Here is a 22,975-nt window from a genome sequence, read left to right as displayed (position 1 = left end):
AAATCGAGGACCCTTCTTTTCCTGCCTGTGGCATCTTACAGCTCTGAAGTCAATTCTGTCATCTTATGTACTCTTAAACGTGCATGTCTTCTAGGCTTTTTTCTTCCCCCTCTCTACCTCCAATCCCTAATTCAACCAGAACATAAGCTTCCTGAGGGCAGGGCAGTGCCCTAGCCCAGACTCCACCCCTAGTAAGCACACAAGCACACTGAACTGTGTCCCACTTTGCTGCCGCTGGTTTGGGAGGCCACCAAACCATTGTGTCCTGGTCTGAGGGTCCCAGAGCTTAGATCCTGGAGGCAGACGCTAGTTCTTACTACACTTGCCCTCCCCACCCGTGACCATCCAGCCCATTGTGGCTACAACAATTTCTGGTTCCTCTGGCTCATGGAAAGGTCAGCTCCATAGACCTGTTTTTCTCCCTGAGAGCTATACCTCAGGCACACACATGCTGGCGTTGCCAGGACATGTTGGTGACGTGACCCTGGGATAATGGTTTCACACCTGTCTCTTCCAGGGCCCCACGCCTCTTTCTAGCCTGGGAACAGCTCAAGGTCTCCAGGCTGTGTGTCTAAGATAGAGAGGGCTCATGTGACCACACCTTGGAAAATCAAGTGTGCCTGGCCTGGGTTTCTAACATATCACCTTGAGAATCCTAGGAGGCCATTGAGTTCTATCTCTCCATTTTACAGATTGGAAACTGGGGCCTGGGGGAGAAGGCGCTTGTCCAGGCCGAGTCCGCACCACGGCCCAGTCTTCTGACCACAGCAAAGAGCCTATAACCCTTCAGGGCCCAGGGGGAGCCGCTGCAGTACAGGCTGCTGCCTGAGCCACCTTTACGAAACACCCAGAACAGTGTGGATCCCTGACACGTCCCAGGACACAGGCCGTTTTACAGGCGAGGGGGGAAAATGCCCATAGGCCGGTCACCATTCCTGATTTCCTTGAACCTTCGCTACACCTTGTTACAGGCCAGCGGGCAGAGCCGTGGAGGGGGTGGGGGGCGTTGCCCTCGGTCACTGCGTTGGGGGCCGGGATGTTTCGTTGTGCGGCCGCCTGCTGGCCAAGAGCGGAACCAGACCCGAGAGGGCCCGGGTTGCGCGGGCCGGTGGCAGACGAGAGCGCGCCGGCGCTCTCCAGGGCGCGTGCGCCGCAGTCCCGGGCTCCCATTGGCTCCCGCGGGTTGGGAGGCGGGGCCGTGCGCGTCCCGCTTCCTCCGCCCCAGCTTCCGCGTCTCAGCCGGGGTAGCCGCCTCCCGAGTGGGTGCTGGAGTCCTACCCGGCTTCGGAGCTGGAGTCGGAGCGGGGGGCCGGAGTTAGACCAGGAGCCTGGGCTGAAGCAACGGGCACGGACTCCCTGCGAGGTGAGAGCGCGGCGACGCCCTGCGCGGGTCCCCGCCCCGGATGGGAGGGCGCCGTACCCTGGCCGGGCATCCCGGCGAGTCGAGCTTCGACCCCGCACCTGACCACCGCCACCTTGACCACCAGCCTCGAGCTTAAGTTGGCTGAAGACCCGTTGGTCTGCACACCAGTGTCCCCAGCCAACGCTGTTCACTTGCGCAGATCAGCCCTGGATTTCGACCGTCCTCAGTGAAAGTTTGAGGGGCTCCCCAACCCCCTCATCCCTGGACACCCCCTCCCCCCAGCAGCCGTCCTTTCTCTTTCCTTGTGTAGATGGACGGGACAGAAGGTAATGCTGGGCAACCGGGCCCCGCTGAGCGGTCCCATCGAAGCAGCGTGTCCTCCGTGGGAGCCCGAGGTGGGTCCCTGTCCCCATCACCTATTCTTCACACCCAGCTTGTGCCTCAGCCCTGGGGAAGTGGCCCTGGCTTGTCATCTCTTTCATTAAAGAGAATCTTCCCTATTAATTAACAAATAAGGTCTGTGAAGGTGTGAAAAGTGACAGAAGACAGAGGACCTGGGGTCTGTCACTAAGCTGTTGGCCAAGTTGGGCACTGCTCTTGAATTTCCCTTTCTTCATTTGTAAAAGGAGCATAATCTTACATACCTGTGGAACCTAAATGAAATCTCATGAATGAAAGTGACACCTTGACTTCCTTTGATTTCTTTGTCACAAACAGCACTTTGAAAGCAGGGATCATTATCTTCATTTTATGAGGAAGGAAATTGGGCCCTAGAGAGGTTAAGTCACTGGGTTCTGGAGCCCGCATTGACTCCGTTTTCCTTACTTGAAGAGTGAGTCTGAATCACAGCCTCCTGGAGATGACTTTACGGTCTGTCAGGAGAGTAGCCGTTACAGGCAGAACGGACTGGAGATCCAAAATGCACGTTCATGTGTGTTGACAAAAAACTACACCTTTGCCCCGTTGGATTCACAGCCTCTCTTTGAGAGAGGGGTATTAGCCCTGCTTTCATGAAGTGAGTCACACTCACACCCGCCGGAGTCAGCCCACCAGCCAGGACCCGGGCTGGACTGGAGCCCAGGTACATGGGCCTCCAAGCTCGGTGGTCCTTCAGGTCCCTGCCGTTCCAGGGCGGGGGATTGAATCTGGCTGCTCTTCTGAGGGTCTCCCTTCAGCACCAGGCTCCAAATAAGAATCCTACCAGCGGTCACAAGTCAGCACTCAACTTTTTAGGTACAGCTCCTGGCCTGGTTAGACTGCCCTGAAAGGCCATGGTATTGAGTCCTGAGGCTTGAAGAATCCTATGGAAGCTGAGCCCTGGAACTTGCTTTACCCCGGGGTGGGGTCTGGGGGGGGGCCCTAGGAATCCCCTGTTCTGTCTAAGCTCAGGCCAGAGAGAGACAGCTTCTTGCCCAAGGATAACAGCAGGCTGCCAGCTCTCTCCCAGCCTGATAGACTAACTCCTATCATCACAGGACGGGATCGGCCTATCTCTGCTCTCAGTCCTCACCTGTGGAATGTTCTCCATCAAGGGAGAAGCCCAGCAGAGTCCTTGGGGCTTCCAGGGAGAGTGTGTGGGGATTTGAAACTTTGGGAGTTATGGGAGGGCTGGGCTGGTCTCTGGGCCAGAGCTGCTGGGTTTCTGGATGGCTCGAGGTTTCAGGCCCTATATCAGCACTCTTCACAGAGTCCTCTGAGGACACTGGGGCTCTGCCTCTAGAAGGTAGATTGGGGTGGGGGGGGGCTTGCCCCAGCGGGGGGTAGAGGGTTCCTGGTCAGCGTGTCTGTGCCCAGGTAGCAGGCCCAGCTGACCCTGCCCAGTCTCCGTTGCTGCAGCAGCTGACGTGCTGGTGTACCTGGCGGATGACACAGTGGTGCCCCTGGCCGTGGAGAACCTGCCCTCGGTTAATGCCCACGAGCTGCACCGGGCGGTCCGTGAGGTCCTGCAGCTCCCGGACATCGCCCTGGAGGCCTTCGCACTCTGGCTTGTCTCTCCTCTGCTGGGTAAGGCTTGGCACTCCGAAGCCCAGGCCGGAGGGTTGGAAGGGCGATGCCCCCTAGGGAGGGGGCAGCTTCGGGAACATCTGGCCACAGGCATCAGGAGAAGGTGGGACTTGTGTATGTCCTAGGGCTGTCACCTGGCTCCTCTGCCCCCAGGCAGAGGAGGGGTCAAGCCTGGCCCTTGGTCTCACTAGTGCTGGACTGGGGCATGAGGAGGAGCAGGAATGGGGGACAGGGAGGGACAGGATCTGCATTCACTGAGCGAGAGGTCAAGGCCACAACCTGAGCTGGCATTTCTTGAGCAGAGTCTCTCCTCATCCTCATGGCCCAGCGCTCTCTTACAGACGAAGGTGAGGTTGGGAAGTGGTGGGTTCTGTGACTGGTAGGGCCCAGATCAGTCTGGAAGCCTGGGTGGGACCCCCTCAGCCAGTCTCTTTGAACTTCATCCTACTTGGGGGTGGGGGGTGGGGGGCGGGGAGGAAGGTGGGCCAAGGAAGCAGCCGCCCCCGGGGATGGGGTGGGCAGGACCAGTGGGAACCTGACTTTTCTGCAGGGGGGCATCCAGCCCTGCTTGGTTTCTGGTCCGTGACCACCTGTGTCCTGTCCTTTCAGGCTGAGATCCCAGGGCAGGAATGGAGCAAGAGGGGAAGGCAGGGGGTGTCCGGGGGAGGCAGGGGGGAGTCCGCGGGGGGAGAGGTGTCCCTGAGGCCTCTGAATAGGGCCTCCAGCCTGCTGGCTTGCACAGGGAGGGGGCCAAAGGAGAAGTGTCAGGGCCAGACACGTCTGCTGAGCTTAAATATTCTCCCTTCTTGTAGAGGAACAGGGGCAAGAAGGGGGTGATGGGTCCCCCAGGGCCCCTAGGGGTTACCTCTTTGTTAAGGCCAGTGGGATTTGTGCCTCTCCCCCAGAGGGAGGATCTCTGCCGGCCAGTGGGAGACGGAGCGCCCATCCCGCGTGTCTCCATCCTGTCCATGTCCTGTGTCCACCCCTCCTGCCCCGTTGGAGCTTCCTGTCCAGCTGCTCCTCTCGCCCACCCTCTTCCTGCTGACAGGTCTCCTCCACCCATTCCCCACCAGCTCAGCTGCCCCTTTTTTCACCCTCAGGGGGTTGGTGGGAACTGCAGCCCCCTTGGTTTGTATCTTTGGAAAACCTGGGGGCGGCCCCTGCCCTGCCTTAAACTCCTTCTGTCCCTGCAGCTGGGCAGCTCCTCCTACTTCCTCCGCCCCCACTCCCTCCTCATCACATTCCTGTCCCCCCCACCCCCGCAAGAACATGAATGGGCTGCCTGTGTGGCCAGCCCTGGGGCACCCTGGGGCTCCACCCTGTCCAGGAGGAGGGTGGCCAGGAGGAGGCCCCAGCATGAAGTCAGCACCCACTTGGCTCCCTGGCTGGGTTCAGGAAGGCTGAAAGGCCATTTCATCCTGACTCAGGCCCCTTGGCTGCCCCCCAGCCCCGGAATGGGTTAAGCTAGGACAGGTGCCCCAGGGCGGTGACGAGTGCTGTCTGCCGGAGCCTCCCCTCAAGCTGGATTTTTGGGGAATGTTTGTCCTTCTCAGCGCCCTTGTCACTCTCCCCGGAGCATGCTCCAGGGACCATCAGTCTCATTCGGGGCCACAGGTCCTGCTCTGATCATGGGAGTCCCCTGAGCTGCTGGGGCTCGGGCTGGGCTGTAGACAGAAGGAGGGGCACCGTCGCCCTGGGTCCACTCTCCCCCTCAGTGTGTCCAGGGGTCTCAGCTAGTCAGTCACCTTGGTCACCTCACAGGTCCGGAGCCGCCACCCAGCACCCCTGTGCTGGCCAGCGTTCTAAATGCCAGGGACACAGTGGGAAGCAGGACCGAAGGCGTCCCTGCCCTCCGGAAACTCGCAGTCTAAAGTGTCATGCTGGAGCTGCAGTCCTGGTTGCCACTAACTCTTGGTGGCCTCGGGCGGGCACTGTCCCTCTTTGGGCTTCAGTTTCCCACCTGTTTGGGGGATGGCCTCCCTGGCCTCTGGCTCTGGCGTCCGTGAGCGTCCAGGTGGAAGCATGTGGAGCCCCCGCTGAGTGGCCGGGTGGCTGGGGTTGAAGAGAGAGCCTTTCTTGGACGGGCGAGGACGCTGCCCCTGGGTGAGGCAGAGGCGGCGACAGAGGAGTGTGGGCAAGGATCTAGGTTGGAAATGAGGGACAAGGAGCCCCTGGGAAATCTGAGTATCGGAGCAAGACTGGAGGAGAAAGCGGTATGAAGAAGCTAAACGCAGGGATGACGGGAGAGGCTGCAAGCCGGAGGGAGACCCTTTAGGGGATGTGGCTACTCTTGAGTTAAGATCAGGGACCAGATGAGGGCGCCTGTGTGGCTCAGTTGGTTAAGCATCTGACTTTGGCTTAGGTCATCTCACGATTGTGAGTTTGAGACCCACTTAGGGTGAGCACGAGCCCTGCTTCAGCAGAGTACAAGCCCCACGCTGGGTGAGCCTAGCTTCTCTCTCTCCCTTTCTGCTCCTTGCTTACTTGCGCCCTGTCTCAAAAAAAAAAAAAAAAAATCAGGGACCAGATGGAGGTCCAAAGAACAGAAATGAGAACCCTTGGCTTCATGCTGGCAGGATAAGGTGCCCCCCTCTGGTGGGGGATAAAGGGGGAGATGGGTCAGAAGCAGGGTCAGAGGGCAGGAGTAGCTAGTTGATGGCACGAATATCCCCATTTCCCCACGCTTCTTCCTCCAGCGGCCACCCTCATTCGTCCCTGATGGCTTGGAAGTGGCCTCTGACTGCCTCAAAGACTGTGGTCACTGGTGCAGGAGATGAAAGTGCTTTCTCATTCCTGGCTCAGGGAGTCGAGCCCCAGGGCCAGCCGGCTGCCCAGAGCCAAGGGGCCTCGAGTGATGCCCTTGGCCCATCTGTCCACCCATGTGAGGGCCTGCGGTGGCAACGAATGGGACAGAGCCACTCTTGCCCAGGGGACCCAAGGACTCCCCAGCTAGGGCAGCCTAGATAGGGAGGTGACATCAGATAGTGGTAAACACTGTAAAGACCACCAGATGAGAGTGACGTTGGCATAGTGGAAGTTGATGAGGGGAGCCGCCTCTGAAGGGTCTGGGGACAGCCACACTTGAACTGAGACCCAAGCCAGCCAGTCATGTGAGGGTCTAGGGGGGAGAATGCCTGAGGCAGGAGGAACAGCACATACAAAGGCCCTGAGGCACTGACACGCTGGGGTGATTCAAGCTATTGAAGAAGGTCAGTATGGCAGGAGCAGGGCAGGAGAGGGAACGGGAAGGACATGAGGTGTGTGAGCTGGGCGGCGTGGAATGAAGGTCAGCTGGGGTTCCTAGGGAAGATGCTGGAGGGGGCGCCTGGCGAGGAGGAAGCCCAGGCTCAGCCAGGAGCAGGAGAGCGCGGCCCCTTGGGCCTCTGGGTCCCAGCTATCAGCTTTGGGCTCTGCTTCCTAATGGCAGTGCTGGGTACCTCCATTTCTGGCACTTTCCGCCAGCCACGCCCTCTCGTGCTGTAGGGAACAGTCAGAGGCTGGTGCTGCCTGGGGCCTGACCCGCCCTCGCCTGTTGGGTGACTTTGGACAAGTCACCTAGCCTCTCTGCGCCTCCTTTCTCTGCCTGCGGGAACCGAGCAGAGCGTCATCAAAGAGCAGACACGCCGGAACCACTCGCGAGGGTTCAGGATGCCTGTTCCTGCTCGGTTAGCCCCGGCCACGACTGCCGTCCCTCGTTGTTGCGTCATTCTCGGGTGGCAGTCGTGCCAGTCAAAGGCCACACACGCAGCCACTTCGCTCTCGTCCCGCAGAGGTACAGCTGAAGCCCAAGCACCAGCCCTACAAGCTGGGCCGCCAGTGGCCGGACCTGCTGCTCCGCTTCACCGACGCCCCCGACGACGACGTGGCCACGGGTCAGTGCCCCCGCCTGCCAGCCCGCATCGCTCCCGGCCCCCAGTGGCCACTCCTGCCCGGGGAGGGTCCTCAGTGGGGGGCCGGCCGTGCCAGGGACAGGGGAGGGCAGCCCCTTGGGCCTTTGGGCTGCAGTTAGCAGCTCTTACAAGATCCTCGAGGGGGGTCTGCCCCGGGGGTCTGCGAGTGCATCAGGATAAGCCATGTCTCCCAGTCTCTAGACGGCCCTCGGGCTTTGTCAGGCGTGGTGGGTGAGGGGGACACGAGGCCCATCAGGGGAGAGGGCCGGGCCGGGCTGGGCCGGGGGTGGGGGGCACCAGGCAGTGACCCCAGCCTTTCTCCCCAGACGAGCCTTCCCTGCAGTTCCGAAGGAACGTGTTTTTCCCAAAGCGGCGGGAGCTCCAGGTGAGGTGGCGCGCCCCTGGTGGTGCCCCCATCTCCGGGGGCCCGTGTCCGGCCTCCCCTTGTCCGTGGAGCCCCGGACGCTAGCGCGCCTACCCAGCTGAGCAGCCCACCCCCTACCGCACCGGCCCGCAGATCCACGACGAGGAGGTCCTGCGGCTGCTCTATGAGGAGGCCAAGGGCAACGTGCTGGCTGCGCGGTACCCGTGTGACGCGGAGGACTGCGAGGCCTTGGGCGCCCTGGTGTGCCGCGTGCAGCTTGGGCCCTACCAGCCCGGCCAGCCCACCGCCTGCGCCGTGAGGTGAGGGCCCGCGGGACGGTTGTCCTGGGATCCTGCTTATGGAGCATCTGACCGGATCTGGAGTCCGGAGGTGCGGGCCCTGGTGCTGGCCCTGACGCTGTGTGACCTTGGGCGAGTCACCCCACCTCTCTGAGCCTCCTTTTTCTCATCTGCTCTGGGCCGAAGGGCCTGAGGAGTAAGAGACTTGGGTGAAGTGATGTCTGTGATAAGAGTCGCAGGTGCACGTGAGGGTGGAGCCTCCATCCAAGGTTGAGTCTGGGGGCAGGGGAGCGAGGTGGGCTGGTTCTTCTGGGGTCACAGCCTGGGACTGACTGGACTCTGACCTCCCTGCACAACGATCCTGAGGTTTAGAGGTAATGGCAGTGGAAACGAACTCTGAGCACAGCATGCTCCTGGACCCCAGGCCCCTCCCCACCCCGGCACTGCACTGGGCAGGTGGCATGCTGCAGGGAAGGCGTGCAGAGATGGGGCCCTGTGCCAGATGACTAAGAGCTGGGGCCCCCCAGGGACCACCCGGCCCGGCCCTGTGTCCTCTGGGCCAGCTCACACTCAGGCAGGCTGGTGGCTGCAACCATTGCACGTCGAGAGAGGCCTCCTCCCTTACGCACGAGAGTCCTCATGCTCTCTCTGCTGTCCCCTTCCCTTGGCTGAGCGTCAGGTCCACCCAAAGGAGACACGGTGGCCAGAGCGCTGATGGGCCCGCCCCGAGCCCACCCAGGTCCCACGGACGGGTGTGGGGAAGGCTGGATTTCCAGATGATGGGCGAGAGCTGTTGTTGGAAGTTGGGATACTGGAGTACAAGCGGTGAAAGTGCCCATGGCAGCCTCGAGAAGGGTGGCGGCCCCTCCCCGGACACCCCTCCTCACAGCGCCCTGCTGTTGGGCCACCAGGCCACACGAGTTCCTGCCTCTCCTCCCGCTGGCGGGGGGTGGCCTGGGTTGTGGGTCAGGCGGCCAGAAGCCCCAGGGGAGACTCCTCCCCACTGGTGAAAATGGCAACCTCAGCGGTGTTTGTTAGGTGCGGGGCACCTGCTGGCACCCTCCCTGCAGCCAGCGGTTAGTGCCCTCGTTTTATCCGTGGGGACCCTGGCCTCTGAGAAGGTGCTCGCTGCTCAAAGAAAGAGCTCCGGCGGCGGCCAGCGTGGAGCAGCCGGCACACAGCCCCACGGTCAGAGCACCGCCCGACACGGGGACAGCACACGGACACTGAGGTTCTTACTTAATGGTCGTGAGCAATCAGAAACATCCTTTCCTTCTTGAACCTGTGTTCGTGGATTGTGGGTTGATGGGTTGTTTTCTTTTTTTAATATCCCCGTTTGGCAGAAAACGCTGGGGAGGTGTACGAAGGCCACTTGCCGCCTGTGTTTTGGTGTAAAAGTTTCACTAGCGCAGAAATCCAAACCTTCCTGACTCAGTGACGCAGACGCTGCGCCGAAACCCTCCGGCCACGGGCTGCCTGTGAGGCGGGCCTGGTTGCGGCTCCCCCTTCAGTCTCCCAGCCTGTCCTCCAGGCCTGTCACCAGCCAGGCTTGCCCCCGGGCTCGCGGCAGTGGGCTCTCCAGTGGGCTCCGTCCGGGGCCTCTCCTGCCCTTGCCCATGAGCATGCCGCCCCCTGGGGACCTCGGCCCCTCCGGCCTGCCCCAGCCCCGGACCCCTCGTCACGCCGAGCACCCCTCTTACTGGCTCCGCAGGGAGAAGCTGGACTCCTTCCTCCCCGCCCACCTCTGTAAGCGGGGCCACGGGCTCTTTGCCGCCCTCCGGGGCCGCGGGGCCAAGGCCGGGCCAGGCGAGCAGGGCCTGCTGAACGCCTACTGCCAGGTGAAGGAAGCCATCGGCAGCGACAGCGAGCACGGGGCCTCCCTCAGCCCCCACTACCGCGCCTACCTCCTCAAGAGCCACGAGCTGCCCTTTTACGGGTGAGCGACTCCCCCGGCCCTGGGGTCTCTGCTGTCCCCTCCCCTGACAGCCCAGCCATCTGACTTGGCCTCTGGAGGGGTGCCCCCCTCCGCGCCAGCCAAGCTCTGTCCTCACGTCAGGTGTCTTGATGCCGGCACCTTGGGCCCCAGGAGTACCAAGCTGGACCCCTGTCCTCCCCTGGCTCCTGTCCCAGGCCAGGTGACTCTCCCGCCCGCCAGTCACTTGGCCGCTGAGCCTGCTGACCTTGCACGTAGCCGGTTCTCTCGTGCCGCCATCCATGGTTGGTAGCCCTCGGGTACCTGTGCGTGCCCGCAGCCCGGGCGCTGGCAAGACCTCGGTGAGCAGAGAGCACCAGGCCCTGCCTGGTGAGGGTGCCTCTCTGGGGGGAAGAGAGCCAGCAGTGGAAGCAGAGAAGAGACCGCAGGTGGCGGGAGCGGCAGCGGCAGCCCGGTAACCAGTGAGGACAGGGTGACCACACCCTGAGGGGGAGATACGGCTCGGGCCGGGCGGTAATAACGCAGGACGTGAGATGTGGTCAGATGCCAGAGATGTTGAGGGTAGAGTTGACAGAATTTGCTAGATCGATGTGCAGGGGAGCGGATGAAGGAGAGGAGACAGAACTGCAGGTGTGTGGCCCGAGCAAATGAATGATGGTGTCAGCTGGGAGGGGACTGTGCCCCGAAGCGCTGTGGTTCTGGACGTGTTGATTTTGAGATGCTCGCCAGATGCCCAGCTGGCGCTTCTGGGCGGGCGGTTAAGGTCTCTGAGTCCAGAGTCAGGTAGTAATTGGTGAGCACTGGCATTTGGGTGCTTTGAAACCTGGAGCCCAAGGGCATGGCCAGGGAGGTGCGGGCGGGCCGGCGCAAGGAGGCCCCGGGCCAGCGAGGCGGGTAGAGGGAAGTGTCAGGGAGAGGAAGTGACCAAGCGTCCCAGGCTGCTGCTCCGGATCAAATTCGACGTGCCCCGAGTGGCTGTTAGCTGACCTCGGTTCCAGCGTCGTGGGGTGCAGTGGGTGAAGGAGACTGAGAAGAGACAGGACTCGGCGGGTGTGGCCAGCTCCTTCCGGGGTCAGAGCTGTGCAGTGGAGTCAAGATGCAGCATTGTGGGCGGAGGCAGGGGGCAGAGGCTTTTAATTTTTATGACACGAGAGATGTGTGTGTACAGATCGGGCTGATCTGGCAGAGGGTGAGGAGATGAGGGTAGCCAAGAGGCTGCTTCTGGGTGCTTCTGTGCCCTCGGTGAGGTGGGAGTCCCAGCCATCCGCTGAACCTGGAGGAGGCTTCCAGGGGCAGGGACAGGCGAGGCTGCTCCCGGACTCGGAGGCAGCACATGCTTGTCTCCAGGCCGCCCGGGAGCGAGGGTGCAGGCAGCCACAGGGAGTGGGATTCAGCAAGGGCTTCGCCTGGTGTGAGGGGCGGCGGGCCAGGCAGGCATAGGAGAGGGAGGACGTGGCGGGGCAGGGGGAGAGCGTGGCGGCTCAGGGAGTTGGCGTGCCGAGGCTACTGCCCCTTTTCCCCTTCCCCCTGTCAGGCCCCGAAGCCTCCCTGGGTGGCCCCTATTCTCTCGTGGGCCCTGAGCAGGCGCAGCTGGACCCCACTGCTGCTGAAAGGGTCTTGGCCTGACAGTGGAGGCCACCTCCAGCAGCCTCAGCCCCAGCCCCTCCTGGCAGTTCCCCGGACGTGACCTCCTCTGTCCCACCCCCAGGGTCATGCTCTTCCCTCCTTCTGAGGTGCCTGCCTTTCCCTGTGACACACCGTTCCACCCCCCTTCCCCACCCCACCCCCACCCCCCGGCCTGTTCAAGCCTCCCTGTCCTGCATGGCTGGGGCAGCTGCCACCACCTCCAGGAAGCCTCCCTCCTACCCCCTCTCAGTTTCTCCCTCTCCAGGGGCCGGTTTCCATTTAACCATCAGTCGCTAAAATGACTTAAACTTCTCATATGCCCAGGGCAGGGCCTGGCCAGAGCACTGGGGAGGGTGAACCCAGCCCCGGACGGTCTGGCCCTGGTGCCTGAGGTGACCGGCTCATGGCGGCTCCTGTCCCTAGGTGTGCCTTCTTCCATGGTGAGGTTGACAAGCCGGCCCAGGGCTTTCTGCACCGGGGCGGGCGAAAGCCAGTGGTTGTGGCCATCAGTCTGGAGGGCGTGCATGTCATCGACAGCAGGGAGAAGGTAAGCCCAGCTCCTCCAGGGTGGGACCTGGTTTGGGGCCGGGGAGGGCGGGGGACTGGAGAGGGTGCGGGGTGCTCACCCAGGCCTTTCTGGTTCTCGTGGGCCAGTGGTTGGCCTCGAGGCAGACCAGTGGCCTGTCTGGCTTCCCTCCCTCTTGGACGGTCCCTGGGCCTTCCCCCATTATCCTGGGAGCTTCCTTGGGGTCCCTCCTAGATCAGCCGCTCTGTCTAGCGTGCTGGCCGGGAGGGCAGCCCGAGCAAAGGGGAGGCCACGGCTGGGATTTGAGCCTCTGGGTGGAGGGGACCTGGCCGCTCTGCTGGACCAATGGCTGGAGACTAGCTGGTGGTTTTCCAGAAAAGCCTCACAGCTAGAAGCCCTCCCTGGCTGCCTGGGTTGGGCTTCTTCCCCTGCATTTGGCACAGGCTGGCTGTTGGTTCCCTGTGTAGACAGTGGAGTCGGCATCCTGGCCTGTGGGGCAGCTTCTCTGCACTTGGGCAGGAGTCTCTCCTAAGCCAGCAGAAAAGTTTTGGGTGACTTGTCCCCAGAAAGGGATCCCAAACACGCTGGGCCCAGAGCCCAGCTCAGCCTGCTGAGACACTACTCAGCTGATCTTGTGGATAAGCCCCCTACACCCCACCCCTCCCCCGACATGACTGTCCCAGCTGTCAGGGGCTTGGCCAGCTGGCAAGCGGTGCTGGGGGCCAGGGGCTCTCGCCTCCCCAGACCACACCCCCCTTTGAGGGTCTGATGAAAGCAGGGACTGCTCCCAGAAGCCCACACAGGAATGTGGACTCAGCCTTGCGGGTAAACAGCCCAGCCAGCTGTCCGCTCCTGGTGTCACCTGAGCAGCTGGGGTGGGGGAGCAGACTCGGCTCTGAGAATCCAAGCTCTGTGTCCCCCGCTGGCCAGCACGTCCTGCTGGGCCTGCGTTTCCAGGAGCTGTCGTGGGACCACACCTCCTCCTCCGAGGAGGAGTCTGTCCTGTGGCTGGAGTTTGATGGGGACAACGAGGGCACCCCGGTCAACAGGCTGCTCAAGATCTACTCCAAGCAGGTAGTGGGCATGGCCCGCAGCGGGGGTAGGCTGGGCTCCTGGAGGCTCCGGGCGGGCTGCCGAGGGCCTGGGGACCAGGGGAGCTGACGCCAGCTAAGCCGCAGCCACCCTTGTGAGTCCGAGGCCCGGTTTGCAGAGGCCAGGCTGGGCTCGAGGCTGTGTGACCAGCCCACACGGGCTCCCTGCCCGCTGGGAGGTGGGTGCTCTCAGAGGAGGAGTGGGCGTGGCAGGGCGAAGGGTCCTGGGCACCTTTGTTTCACTCCGCGCACTCGGCACACGGCCCTCACCCCTGCACCTCCCTGCTGCAGGCCCAGCGGCCTCTGCCCTGCCACGCCCAATGCACAGACGTCTGTCCTGTCTGTCCTCTGTCCCTGGCCTGGCTTGACCTGAGCTCCTGGACACTCCTCTTCTGTCCCCTGCGGTGGCTCCTCTGACGCCCTGGCCTAGCATCCACGAGCCCTTCCTGCTCACGGCTTTGCACACGTGGCTGTCCCCACTTTCTGCTGATGACTCTGTAATTTTTACATCACCAGGTTAGACCCCTTTTTAAAGTAAACGTGTTATTGGATACTCCAGAGAGAAAAGTTACAAATCCTAAGTGTGTAGCTCAACAGACTTTCTGAAAATAAACCCACGTTACACTTTTCAGATGGCGAACTAGAACCTGGGCCCCAGGAGACCCCTCGAGCCTCCTCCCAGAAAGGGCCCCCCATCCTGACCCGTTTCACCCTCGAGTCGTTCTGCCTAGTTCCGGACCTTCCGGCAGCAGGGTCCTCAGTGTGTTCTCTTCTGCCTGGTTTCCTCCGCGCGGCGGAGCGTGTGAACTCCGTCTCCGCGGCAGGTGTCAGTGGCTTGATCTCTCAAGAGGCTTCCTGGTGTCCCAGCCTCCACGTTCGCCAGCCTTGACTTTCCCGTTCCACTGCTGATGGACACTTGGGTTTCCGGTTTGGGACTGTTGCCAGCAACAGTGTCGTAATCACTGGTGTGGGTGTCCCCCCGGGAGTGGGTTGGCTGGGCCCCCAGTCAGCACGCACCCCTGGAGGACACACCGCCAGCCGTCCACAGCGGTCACGCAGATGCGTGCTTGCCGCTCCCTGTCCCTCCGTTTCAAGTTCATTTTTTAAAGATATTTATTTATTTTTGAGAGACAGAGAGGAACAGAGGGGCAGAGAGAGGGGGCGACACAGAATCTGAAGCAGGCTCCAGGCTCTGAGCTGCCAGCACAGAGCCTGACGCGGGGCTTGAACCCATGAGCTGTGATATCATGACCCGAGCCAAAGTCGGACGCTCAACCGACTGAGCCACCCAGGAGCCCCTCCAAGTTAATTTTTACATGAAGTGTGATACATAGATCAACATTCTCTCTCTCTTTTTTTTCTTTTTGTTCCAGTGTTCTCTGTTAAAAAGACTACCCTTTCTTCATTGAATTGCCCTTGTGTCTCTGTTGAAATTCAGTTGGCCAAGGGTGTGGGTCTATTTCTGGATTATATGTCCTGTGCCCTTGATCTATGTGTTCGTCTTTCACTGATAATCCGTTTGTACTGATAACAGAAACTTGATAGTAAACTTGAAATCAGGTAGGATGATTTCCAAAACTGTTCTTTTCCAAAATTGTTTTTGACTTTTCCAGTTCCTTTGGTTTCCATCTGCATTTTAGGAGAAGCTCATTGATTGCTACCCCTCCTCCCCTTAAAACGTCTTCTGAGATTTAGATTAAGATTCCATTGAATCTTAGATTAATTTTGGAGAGAATTAACATGCTAAGTTGTCCAGGCCACTTATTTCTATGTCTCCCTTTATTTGGCTTTGATATCCTTAATATTTTATAGTTGTCAGCATATAGGTACGGTGTCTCTTTTATTATATTTATCTTTAGATTTTCCTTTTTCTTTCTTTATTTCTTTTCCTTCTTTTTTCCCTTCCCTTCCCTGGTGCTACCCTAAATGGTACTTCTTCATTTGTTTTTATTTACTTGAGTTTTAGTAACATAAAAGTTTATTTTTCTTCACATAACATCATAGGTAAGCGGTCCAGGTCTGTTATTGTTAACTCAAGAGTCCTTTAACCTTGTTTCTCCACCACGCACGCTCTCTTCTCTTAAATTTACCTCACGGTCCAGGATGGCTGCTTCAACTCCAGCCATCGCATCTACGTGCTCCACAACAGGAAGAAGAAAAAGGGAGAGACAAACATTCCCTCTTTAAATATCCGAGTTTGGTTCATTGTAGTATGTTGGTCAGTTGATTTGGTGGCACCTGGGTGCCTTGGATGGTGGAGCATCTGTCTAACCCTTGATTTCAGCTCAGGTCGTGATCCCAGGGTTGTGGGATCAAGCCCCATGGGCTTGGAGCCTCCTTAAGATCATTTCTCTCTCCCTCTACCCTTGTCCTGTTCTCACTCTCTCTCTAGAAGAAATAACTTTTAAAAAATGCAATTGATTTTGTTATCTCCATATTCATAAATCCTACAACTCTGTTAAATTCACTGGTTCTGATAGTTTTGTTGCAGATTCTTCGGGGTTTTCTCTGTAGACAGTCATATTCTGACCCTCCAGCGCATGTGCTTCTGCTTGTCTTGCCTGACTTTCAGTACAGTGTTGAGTAGGTGTGAGCAGACATCCTGACTTGCTCCTGACCTTGGGGGGAAGTCGCTGCAGGTTTTTCACAGACCCTCCCCCACCCCCACCATCGGGCTGAGGAAGCTCCCTTCTGTCACCGGTTTACCAAGCTTTATCCTGCAGGGATATGAACTTGGTCAGAGGTGGTGTCCTTTTAGTGCCAGGCTCCCAGGACCTCAGAAGCATCACACTGCCGTTGAGCTTTTGTTCCAGGGAACCCCGAGGGCTTCCCTGTCATGCTTACAGCCCGGGGTCCTCTGTCCCCACCGGTTGCCTTCCCGTTCACCAGCCGAGGGGCCCGCTCTGCGTGGTGGAGCCTTTCCGTGAGCAGAGGAGGCAGGCGTGGAGAATGGATGCGGCTCTTCCTTCTGGGCCCCGGCGGGGTGTCCTGCCCTGCCCCCCCCCCCCCCGCCCCGTCCCCAGGGTGGATTCGTTGCTTCAGGGAGGCCTTGGGCTGCGCTGTGTGGGCACAAGTGCCTGGCTGCTTCTCTGTCAGCGTGGGGCCATCCCTCCCCCTGTGGGTACACTTCTTGGGAGCACGAAGCAGGCATTTGGTCCCCTGTGGTCCCTGTGTGTCCCACTGCCCGTAGTAGACCTGGCTCGGGGTAGGCACTCAGGAAGTATGCTGTCTGACTGAGGGACTCCGCCCTCCGACAGCTGTCTGTCTGCGTATCCATCAGACCCCCGGTGTCCCCATCCCATGGTGTCCGGACCGTGCTCACTGACACCCTGTCACTTCACTTTTTATGTCAACACGTTACATTTAAGATTGGTTGAGAAGGCGTCACGTTTGAAGGTGTTCAGAGGGCGCCCCCCACCCTTGGCCCCGTGACCCGACTGCCACCGCCTTCCTCGCGGGCCTGCAGGTGCTTCTGCCAGGCAGCGCTCTCCGTCCCTTCCCCCCAGAAGGCCCCGCCTGGGCCCTCTGCCTTCCTTACCATGAGCCCGCAGCTGAGTTCCTCTCCCCATCCGGCCTGACTGCTGCCGCCCATGGCACGCAGCCTTCCTGGCCTGGGCCTCCCGCCTAGAATGCTCTTTCTTGCCCAGCCCTCCTCCCAGACCCGAAACAGGGACCCCTACTCATCCACCAGGACCGACCTCCGAAGTCACCCCAGGTGGATGCCTCCCCTGTCCCTCTGTCCACAGAGCACCTGACCCCCCCCTTTCCTTTCTGGTGTAAATGGTGTTTGTTTCCTCACCTGCCTGCCCCCCTCCCCCCATGCAGAAGGCAGGGGCCCGTCCATCTTGCCCGTCTCACTCTGCAGAGTATGGAAAGGCCGTTGTTCACCGCCCAGGCCTCAGGGTGGCCCCTCTCTCCTCCCCAGGCCGAGCTGATGAGCGGCCTCATCGAGTACTGCATTGAGCTGAACCAGACTTCAGAGTTCGCCGCCCCCCAGGAGACCGTGTCCAGCCCACCCTCGGCCGCCGGCCCCCTGCCCCCTTCCGCTCAGCGGCCGCGGCTGCGGAGGGAGGACAGCGTGGTGTGCAGCCGCCTCCAGCACCTGTCCACCATCGACTACGTGGAGGAAGGTGAGCGCGCGCACATGCACATATGCTCCGTGACTGGGAAGGGGGGCCTCTGGGGCCCTGGCGGGAGAGTCCTTTTCTAGCCGTGTCACTGCTGCATCCACAGATGTTCCCTGCAGCAGCGTCCAGCTGGGAACTAGAAACTACCAATGTCGGTTAGTTCAGGTGTGGGGACAGAAACAAGGGGGCCGCATCCGGTAGAATCAGGGCCGCTGGTAAAAGGGCAGTGGGTGGAGTGCAGTGTGGCGTCCCAGACCGGGCCCAGAGCACACGGAGGACGTTTATAAGAGAACTCGGGGAGGGGGGGGCCTGGGTGGCTCAGTCGGTTGAGCGTCCAGCTTCGTCTCAGGTCATGATCTCACAGTTTGTGGGTTTGAGCCCCATGTCGGGCTCTGTGCTGACAGCTCAGAGCCTGGAGCCTGTTTCAGATTCTGTGTCTCTGTCTCTCTCTGACCCTCCCCTGCTCCCGCTGTCTCTGTCTCTCAAAAATAAATAAAAAACATTAAAAAAAAAAGAGAGAGAGAGAGAGAACTGGGGACATCCGGGAGTCTGTAGCTCAGTTCAGCACATTGCTCCGGGGTTTACGTTCTAGTTTTGGCAAATGTAAGATGCTGACGGAGGACGTCAGCCTCAAGAGAAGATGGACGAGGGCACCTAGGAACTTGTAGGATTATCTTTGCAGCTTCTCGATAAATCTAGTTTCATTCCAAAATAAGAAGGTTTTAAATGCAGTAATGAAGACCCACATTTAAATGGCAAGATGTAGGGGCGCCTGGGTGGCTCAGTCAGTTGAGCATCCGACTTCACCTCGGGTCATGATCTCACTGTTTGTGGGTTCGAGCCCCGCATCAGGCTCTGTGCTGACAGCTCAGAGCCTAGAGCCTGCTTCAGATTCTGTCTCCCTCTCTCTCCCCTACTCCCATGCTCACGCTCTGCCTCTCTCTCTCAAAAATAAACATTAATAAAATTATAATGGCAAGATGTTCACAAAATAAGACCAAGTAATAAAAATCAGGTAATAGGACAGCCCCACGCAAGCCTGCAGCCACGTGCAGGAGGAGGGGACGCACCAGCTGTGCTGATTGTTGTCACTTTTGCTTTTTCTTTGTGTGTCTTTGCAGTATTTACATATTTGATGACAAGCACCTCATTTTAAAAAATTTTTTTGACGTTTGTTTATTTTTGAGAGATGGAGCAAGCGCAGGAAGGGCACAGAGAGAGGGAGAGAGAGAATCCCAAGCAGGCTCTGTACTGTCAGCCCAGAGCCCAATGCAGGGCTTGAACTCTCAAACCATGAGGTCATGACCTGAGCCAAAACCAAGAGTCAGACGCTTAACTGACTGAGCCACCCAGGTGCCCCTACGTTTTTTTATGACAAGCACATCATTTTTTAAAAATTTGTATTTATTTTTTTTTGAGAGAGTGTCAGACAGATCGTGAGTGGGGGATGGGCAGAAAGCAAGGGAGACACAGAATCCAAAGTGGGCTCCAGGCTCTGGGCTGTCAGCACAGAGCCCGACTCGGGCTTGAACTCACAGTGAGCTCATGACCTGCCCGAGGTCGGACGCTTAACCGACTGAGCCCAGGCACCCCACGCATATCATTTTTATAATCAGAAACAGCAAAACAATGTTTCAGTAACATGACTGTTTCCCCAGTCTCCCTCGGAGCAGCCAGCAGGCACGGTCACCCCACTCCCTGGGCTGAGACATCACCGTTATTTCCAGTTTTCAGCCACTACCAACAACATGACTGTCGCTAAATCCTTGCCTGGAATCTGCACCGTGTCCTCAGGATAAATTCTAGAAACGGGGTGGCGGTGCCGGGTGGCGCACCTGCCTGCACCCCTCCAAGAAGACAGTGCGTGCCGGCCTCTACCCACCCCCATCACACTGACCGAGAACTCGCTCGGGTTTGGATTTGAATGTCAGTGAAGTTGGACCATTTTTATGTCCTTGGCCATTTATATTTTCTTCACAGATTATTGTTCATTTCTGTTGTCTTTCTTTTGTTCCTTGATTTTTTTAGTTAACATCTTACGTTAATATATTCGTTATAATTAACGAACCCATATTGATACAGTATTATTAATTAAAGTCCTTCAGTTTAACCTAACGCCCGTTTTCAAGGCGGCAGGATCCCATCAAGACGCCCCACTACCCTAGCAGCAGGTCTCTGTAGACACCTCTGGGCTGTGATAGTTTCTCAGATTGCTCTTGTTTTCGATGACCTTGACAGTCTGAGGACGACTATTTGGAGATCTTGTAGGATGCCGCGTTATCGGAATTTTCCTGATGTTTTCCTCGTGATTAGGCAGGAGCTGTGGGTCAGGGAGGGAGGTCACAGAGGTGAAGTGCCATTTTCATCACATCACATCAAAGGTGTGTTATCAACATGACTTGTGACAGTTGGCATTGACCCTGGTCACCTGGCCCGAAATCTAACTTGTAAGAATTCCTTCTGTCTTATCGAGGCTCACCTTGAGCCAGTTAGTCTACGTTGTTAGTCTAGTTTTGTTTCTTTGGTCTGTTCTTTTTTTTTTTTAATGTTTATTTTTATTTTATTTTATTGTTTATTTATTTATTTTGAGAGAGAGAGAGAGAGAGAATCCCAAGCTGGCTCCGAGCTGTCAACACAGAGCCCAATGTGAACTATGAGATCATGACCTGAGCCAAAGTCTGATGCTTAACCTACTGAGCCCCCCAGGCGCCCCGTGTTTATCTTTATTTTTGAGAGAGAGAGCAAGAGTGCAAGCAAGGGAGGGGCAGAGAGTGGGGACAGAGGATCCAAAGCGGGGTCCGTGCTGACAGCAGAGAACCCGATGCGGGGCTCAAACTCACGAACGGGGAGATCAACCTGAGCTGAAGTCAGACGTTAACCGACTGAGCCACCCCGGTGCCCCTCTTTGGTCTGTTCCTGAACTGGGTTTAGCAAAAGCTCCCCAGGCAGCACAGCTGGCCCAGCACCAGATGCAAACCTGAATTGGCCTCTGATTTGCAAGGCTGACCACATGCCCCTGACGCCCCCACCCGCCCCTGCAGATGGCAGAGCTGGGCTTCAGGACCGAGGCTCGGACACTTGGTGGATGCAGTGAGGGGGCTGGGTCTGACCTGGCTGGGAACCAGGCTCCTGGGGGCGCGGAGCACCCCACCTCCGGGAAGCCCTCCCTCAGCGCGTTCCTCTCATCCCTTGACAGGCGAGCAGATCAAGCGGGTGAAACCGAAGCGCACCACGTCCTTCTTCAGCCGGCAGCTGTCCATGGGCCAGGGGACCTACACCGTGGTGCAGCCCACAGACAGCCTGGAGCAGGGGTGAGGGCAGCGGCCAGGCAGGGGGAGGGCAGGGCCTGGCCGAGCGCTCTTCTCCCGGAGGGCTGGGACCCAGCGCCAGGCAGGAGGACGACCTCAGGGAGAGGAAGTGGCTTTCTGCGTGGGATGGGACGTGGGCTGCGCCGAGCTGCCCGGGGACCCCTGCACGGTCTCCCTTGCAGCCTGCCCACCCTCCCCCGTACCCAGCCCCGCTGCGGTCTCAGGAGCGTCTTGAGGCTCCGGCCGCCTCCTCCCAGCCAGGGACTGGCCTTCATGCCCCTCTTGAGATGGATGGTGTCCCCTGCTCTGAAGTCCTCAGTGGTGGCTCTGATGGCAGGCGGCGATGAGTATGGTTTGGGACCCGCAGATCCGGTGTGTGTCTGGTTTCTTCCCTGGACCTTGGTGACCATGTCCCCGCATTCCTTCTGCCACATTCCCCCCTCACTGCCTGTCTGGGCATGGCTCTGTGGGGCAGGAGGGGGCCTGCGTGCCCTGAGCCGCAGGAGGACCAGAAAAGGCCCCCCTCTCGTGCCATCCCTGGCCGAATGAAACTAGGGGAGCCAGGCAGGGCCCGGCTCAGGGGGCATCTTGTGCCACAACACACTCTGACCCGAAGGAAAGTGCCTTTCTGCCAGCCTTCAGTGACAACCGTGCTGGGAGGTGGCCACCCTGGTGACCGACGCGTCCCTAGACCCACACTCCACACCTGAAGAGGCTCCCAGCACCCTGGGCTTCGGGGTTTGGTTTTGTTCTTCATCCGCTTTGGCTCTCGGCCACCTGTGACCTCGAGGGCAGCTGGAGAGGATGCTCCCGCCGACCCCAGAACGGCTGGTCCCTCAAGATGGCTCCGTGGTGGCCGTCCGCCTGCCCCTTGGGGCGGCCCACGCATGAGGCTGTCCCGTGCGAGCTGGTGTCCTCTTGGCAGGAAGTCTAGGGAGGCTGGGGGTGGCTTCTCCGCTGCCTCAGCCTCCTGCCTTCTCCGGGGGCCCAGCGGCGGGCCTGCCCAGTCCCAGGGCTCCTCCGCGGTGGGTCCCCAGCTCTCCCGGAGCATCCTGGGACTTCCCGCAGGGCCGAGGCGGGCTGGGCTCAGCACTGGGCCCTGCTGTTCTCCCCTCCCCTGGAGAGCCTGGGCAGAGGAAATGCGAGCTTGCCTCTGGGGGCAGAGCCCACTCACTTGGTGGTCTTCCTTTCGGTGACATTTGCGCACTCCACGCTCTGGGTGGGCTTGCTTCTGGCAGTAGGGACTTAGGTCATTCATTACAACAAATAGGCGTCCCCAGCCTTCTGGAATGTCCCAGCCAGAGAACATCTTGTCTCCCCTCTGGAGTCACCAGACCTGAGTGGCTGCCCAGCCCACCTGGCGCTCTGCCATCGGGCTCTCTCTTCCCACCTGTTGTTTGGACGCAGGTGACTTTATCTGCTGGGCTGGCCGGCTGCGGGGAGCGGGTGTGGACACATGACTTGTTTCACTCTCCTGCCTCCTTGCTGTTCTCCGAGCATCCCTTGTGCCATGACCTTTTCTGCCTGCCCTTTGGGACAAAGCAGTATTTCACCAAGTTCCTCGGAACATTCTCATTCTTTTGTATCATGTGACTTATTAATAATAAAATGAATTTCCAGCAAACTTCGGTTGGTTTACATTATGAAATAACCAGTGTGTTAAGTACAGCCTGGGAGTCAATTGTAGGCTCCATGCTTGCTGTTTATTAAATACATGTCAAGGTATGCAGCTCTCGGGCGCCTGGGTGGCTCAGTCAGTTAAGCGTCCGGCTTCGGCTCAGGTCATGATCTCACGGTTTATGGGTTTGGGCCCCGCATCAGGCTCTATGCTGACAGCTAGCTCAGAGCCTGGAGCCTGCTTCCGGTTCTGTGTCTCCTTTTCTCTCTGACCCTCCCCCTCTCATGCTCTGTCTCTCAATAATAAATAAATGTAAAAAAAGAAAAAAGGTATGCAGCTCTCTGGGCTGCTGAGCAGAATTCGATGGAGAACCTGAAAGGACACAGGTCTGAACCAAACTGACTCCATGAAAGGCTTTAATTTCCCCTCTGAGCTTAAAGGCCCAAGTTTCGGTTTCCCAGAATCATTAGACAATAACAGGGAAGGGCACATATTGCTCAACAAGCGACCACCCTAGTAACACCCAATCAGAAGCAGCCAGCTAACACACTTAACATTCCTAAGGACAGGCCTGGAGATGGAAACTATGGATAGGTACTTATCACTTAATGCTAGGTTAACCAGTTACCCCACGTGGGGGTCTTTAGCCCACCCGGTAATTGGTTATTTTCGAAAAAGCACTAAAGGTCATGACTGGGTCCCGCCAAAAGTAACGAACACTCTGGACAATGTGTATGGTTAGAATCGCTGCAAAGGCTGTTATACAAGGATGACTGAATTACTGTGCCTATGACATCATTTTCTGTAAACCCCCCCCCCCCCCCCC

General features: G+C 58.7%; 1 protein-coding gene across 4 annotated transcripts; it reads left to right on the top strand.

The window, feature by feature from the left end:
* Positions 1-1,206: 1,206 nt before the first annotated feature.
* On the top strand, positions 1,207-22,155 carry FRMD8 (FERM domain containing 8). 4 transcript variants are annotated; one of them, XR_003915294.1, is made up of 11 exons: positions 1,207-1,363; positions 1,674-1,758; positions 3,185-3,367; positions 7,138-7,239; positions 7,584-7,642; positions 7,775-7,941; positions 9,632-9,856; positions 11,903-12,026; positions 12,936-13,079; positions 13,388-13,612; positions 17,022-17,107. XR_003915294.1 is itself a non-coding variant. In XM_029956615.1 (11 exons), exons 2-11 carry the CDS (start codon positions 1,674-1,676, stop codon positions 20,536-20,538), a joined length of 1,398 nt encoding a protein of 465 aa, XP_029812475.1. In that variant the 5' UTR covers positions 1,207-1,363; the 3' UTR covers positions 20,539-22,155. The 4 variants fall into 4 exon arrangements, 2 of the variants coding, with proteins under 2 accessions (XP_029812475.1, XP_029812474.1); XR_003915295.1 differs by lacking the exon at positions 17,022-17,107 and adding an exon at positions 13,729-14,225; XM_029956615.1 differs by lacking the exon at positions 13,388-13,612 and adding an exon at positions 20,420-22,155 and having other exon boundaries at positions 3,200-3,367; positions 17,022-17,226.
* Positions 22,156-22,975: the final 820 nt, after the last annotated feature.

The sequence above is a fragment of the Suricata suricatta genome, chromosome 11 (genome assembly GCF_006229205.1).
Source record: "Suricata suricatta isolate VVHF042 chromosome 11, meerkat_22Aug2017_6uvM2_HiC, whole genome shotgun sequence".
Lineage (NCBI taxonomy): Eukaryota > Metazoa > Chordata > Mammalia > Carnivora > Herpestidae > Suricata > Suricata suricatta.
The sequence above is the reverse complement of the archived record's forward strand: the minus strand, read 5'-3'. Positions and strand labels throughout refer to the sequence as shown.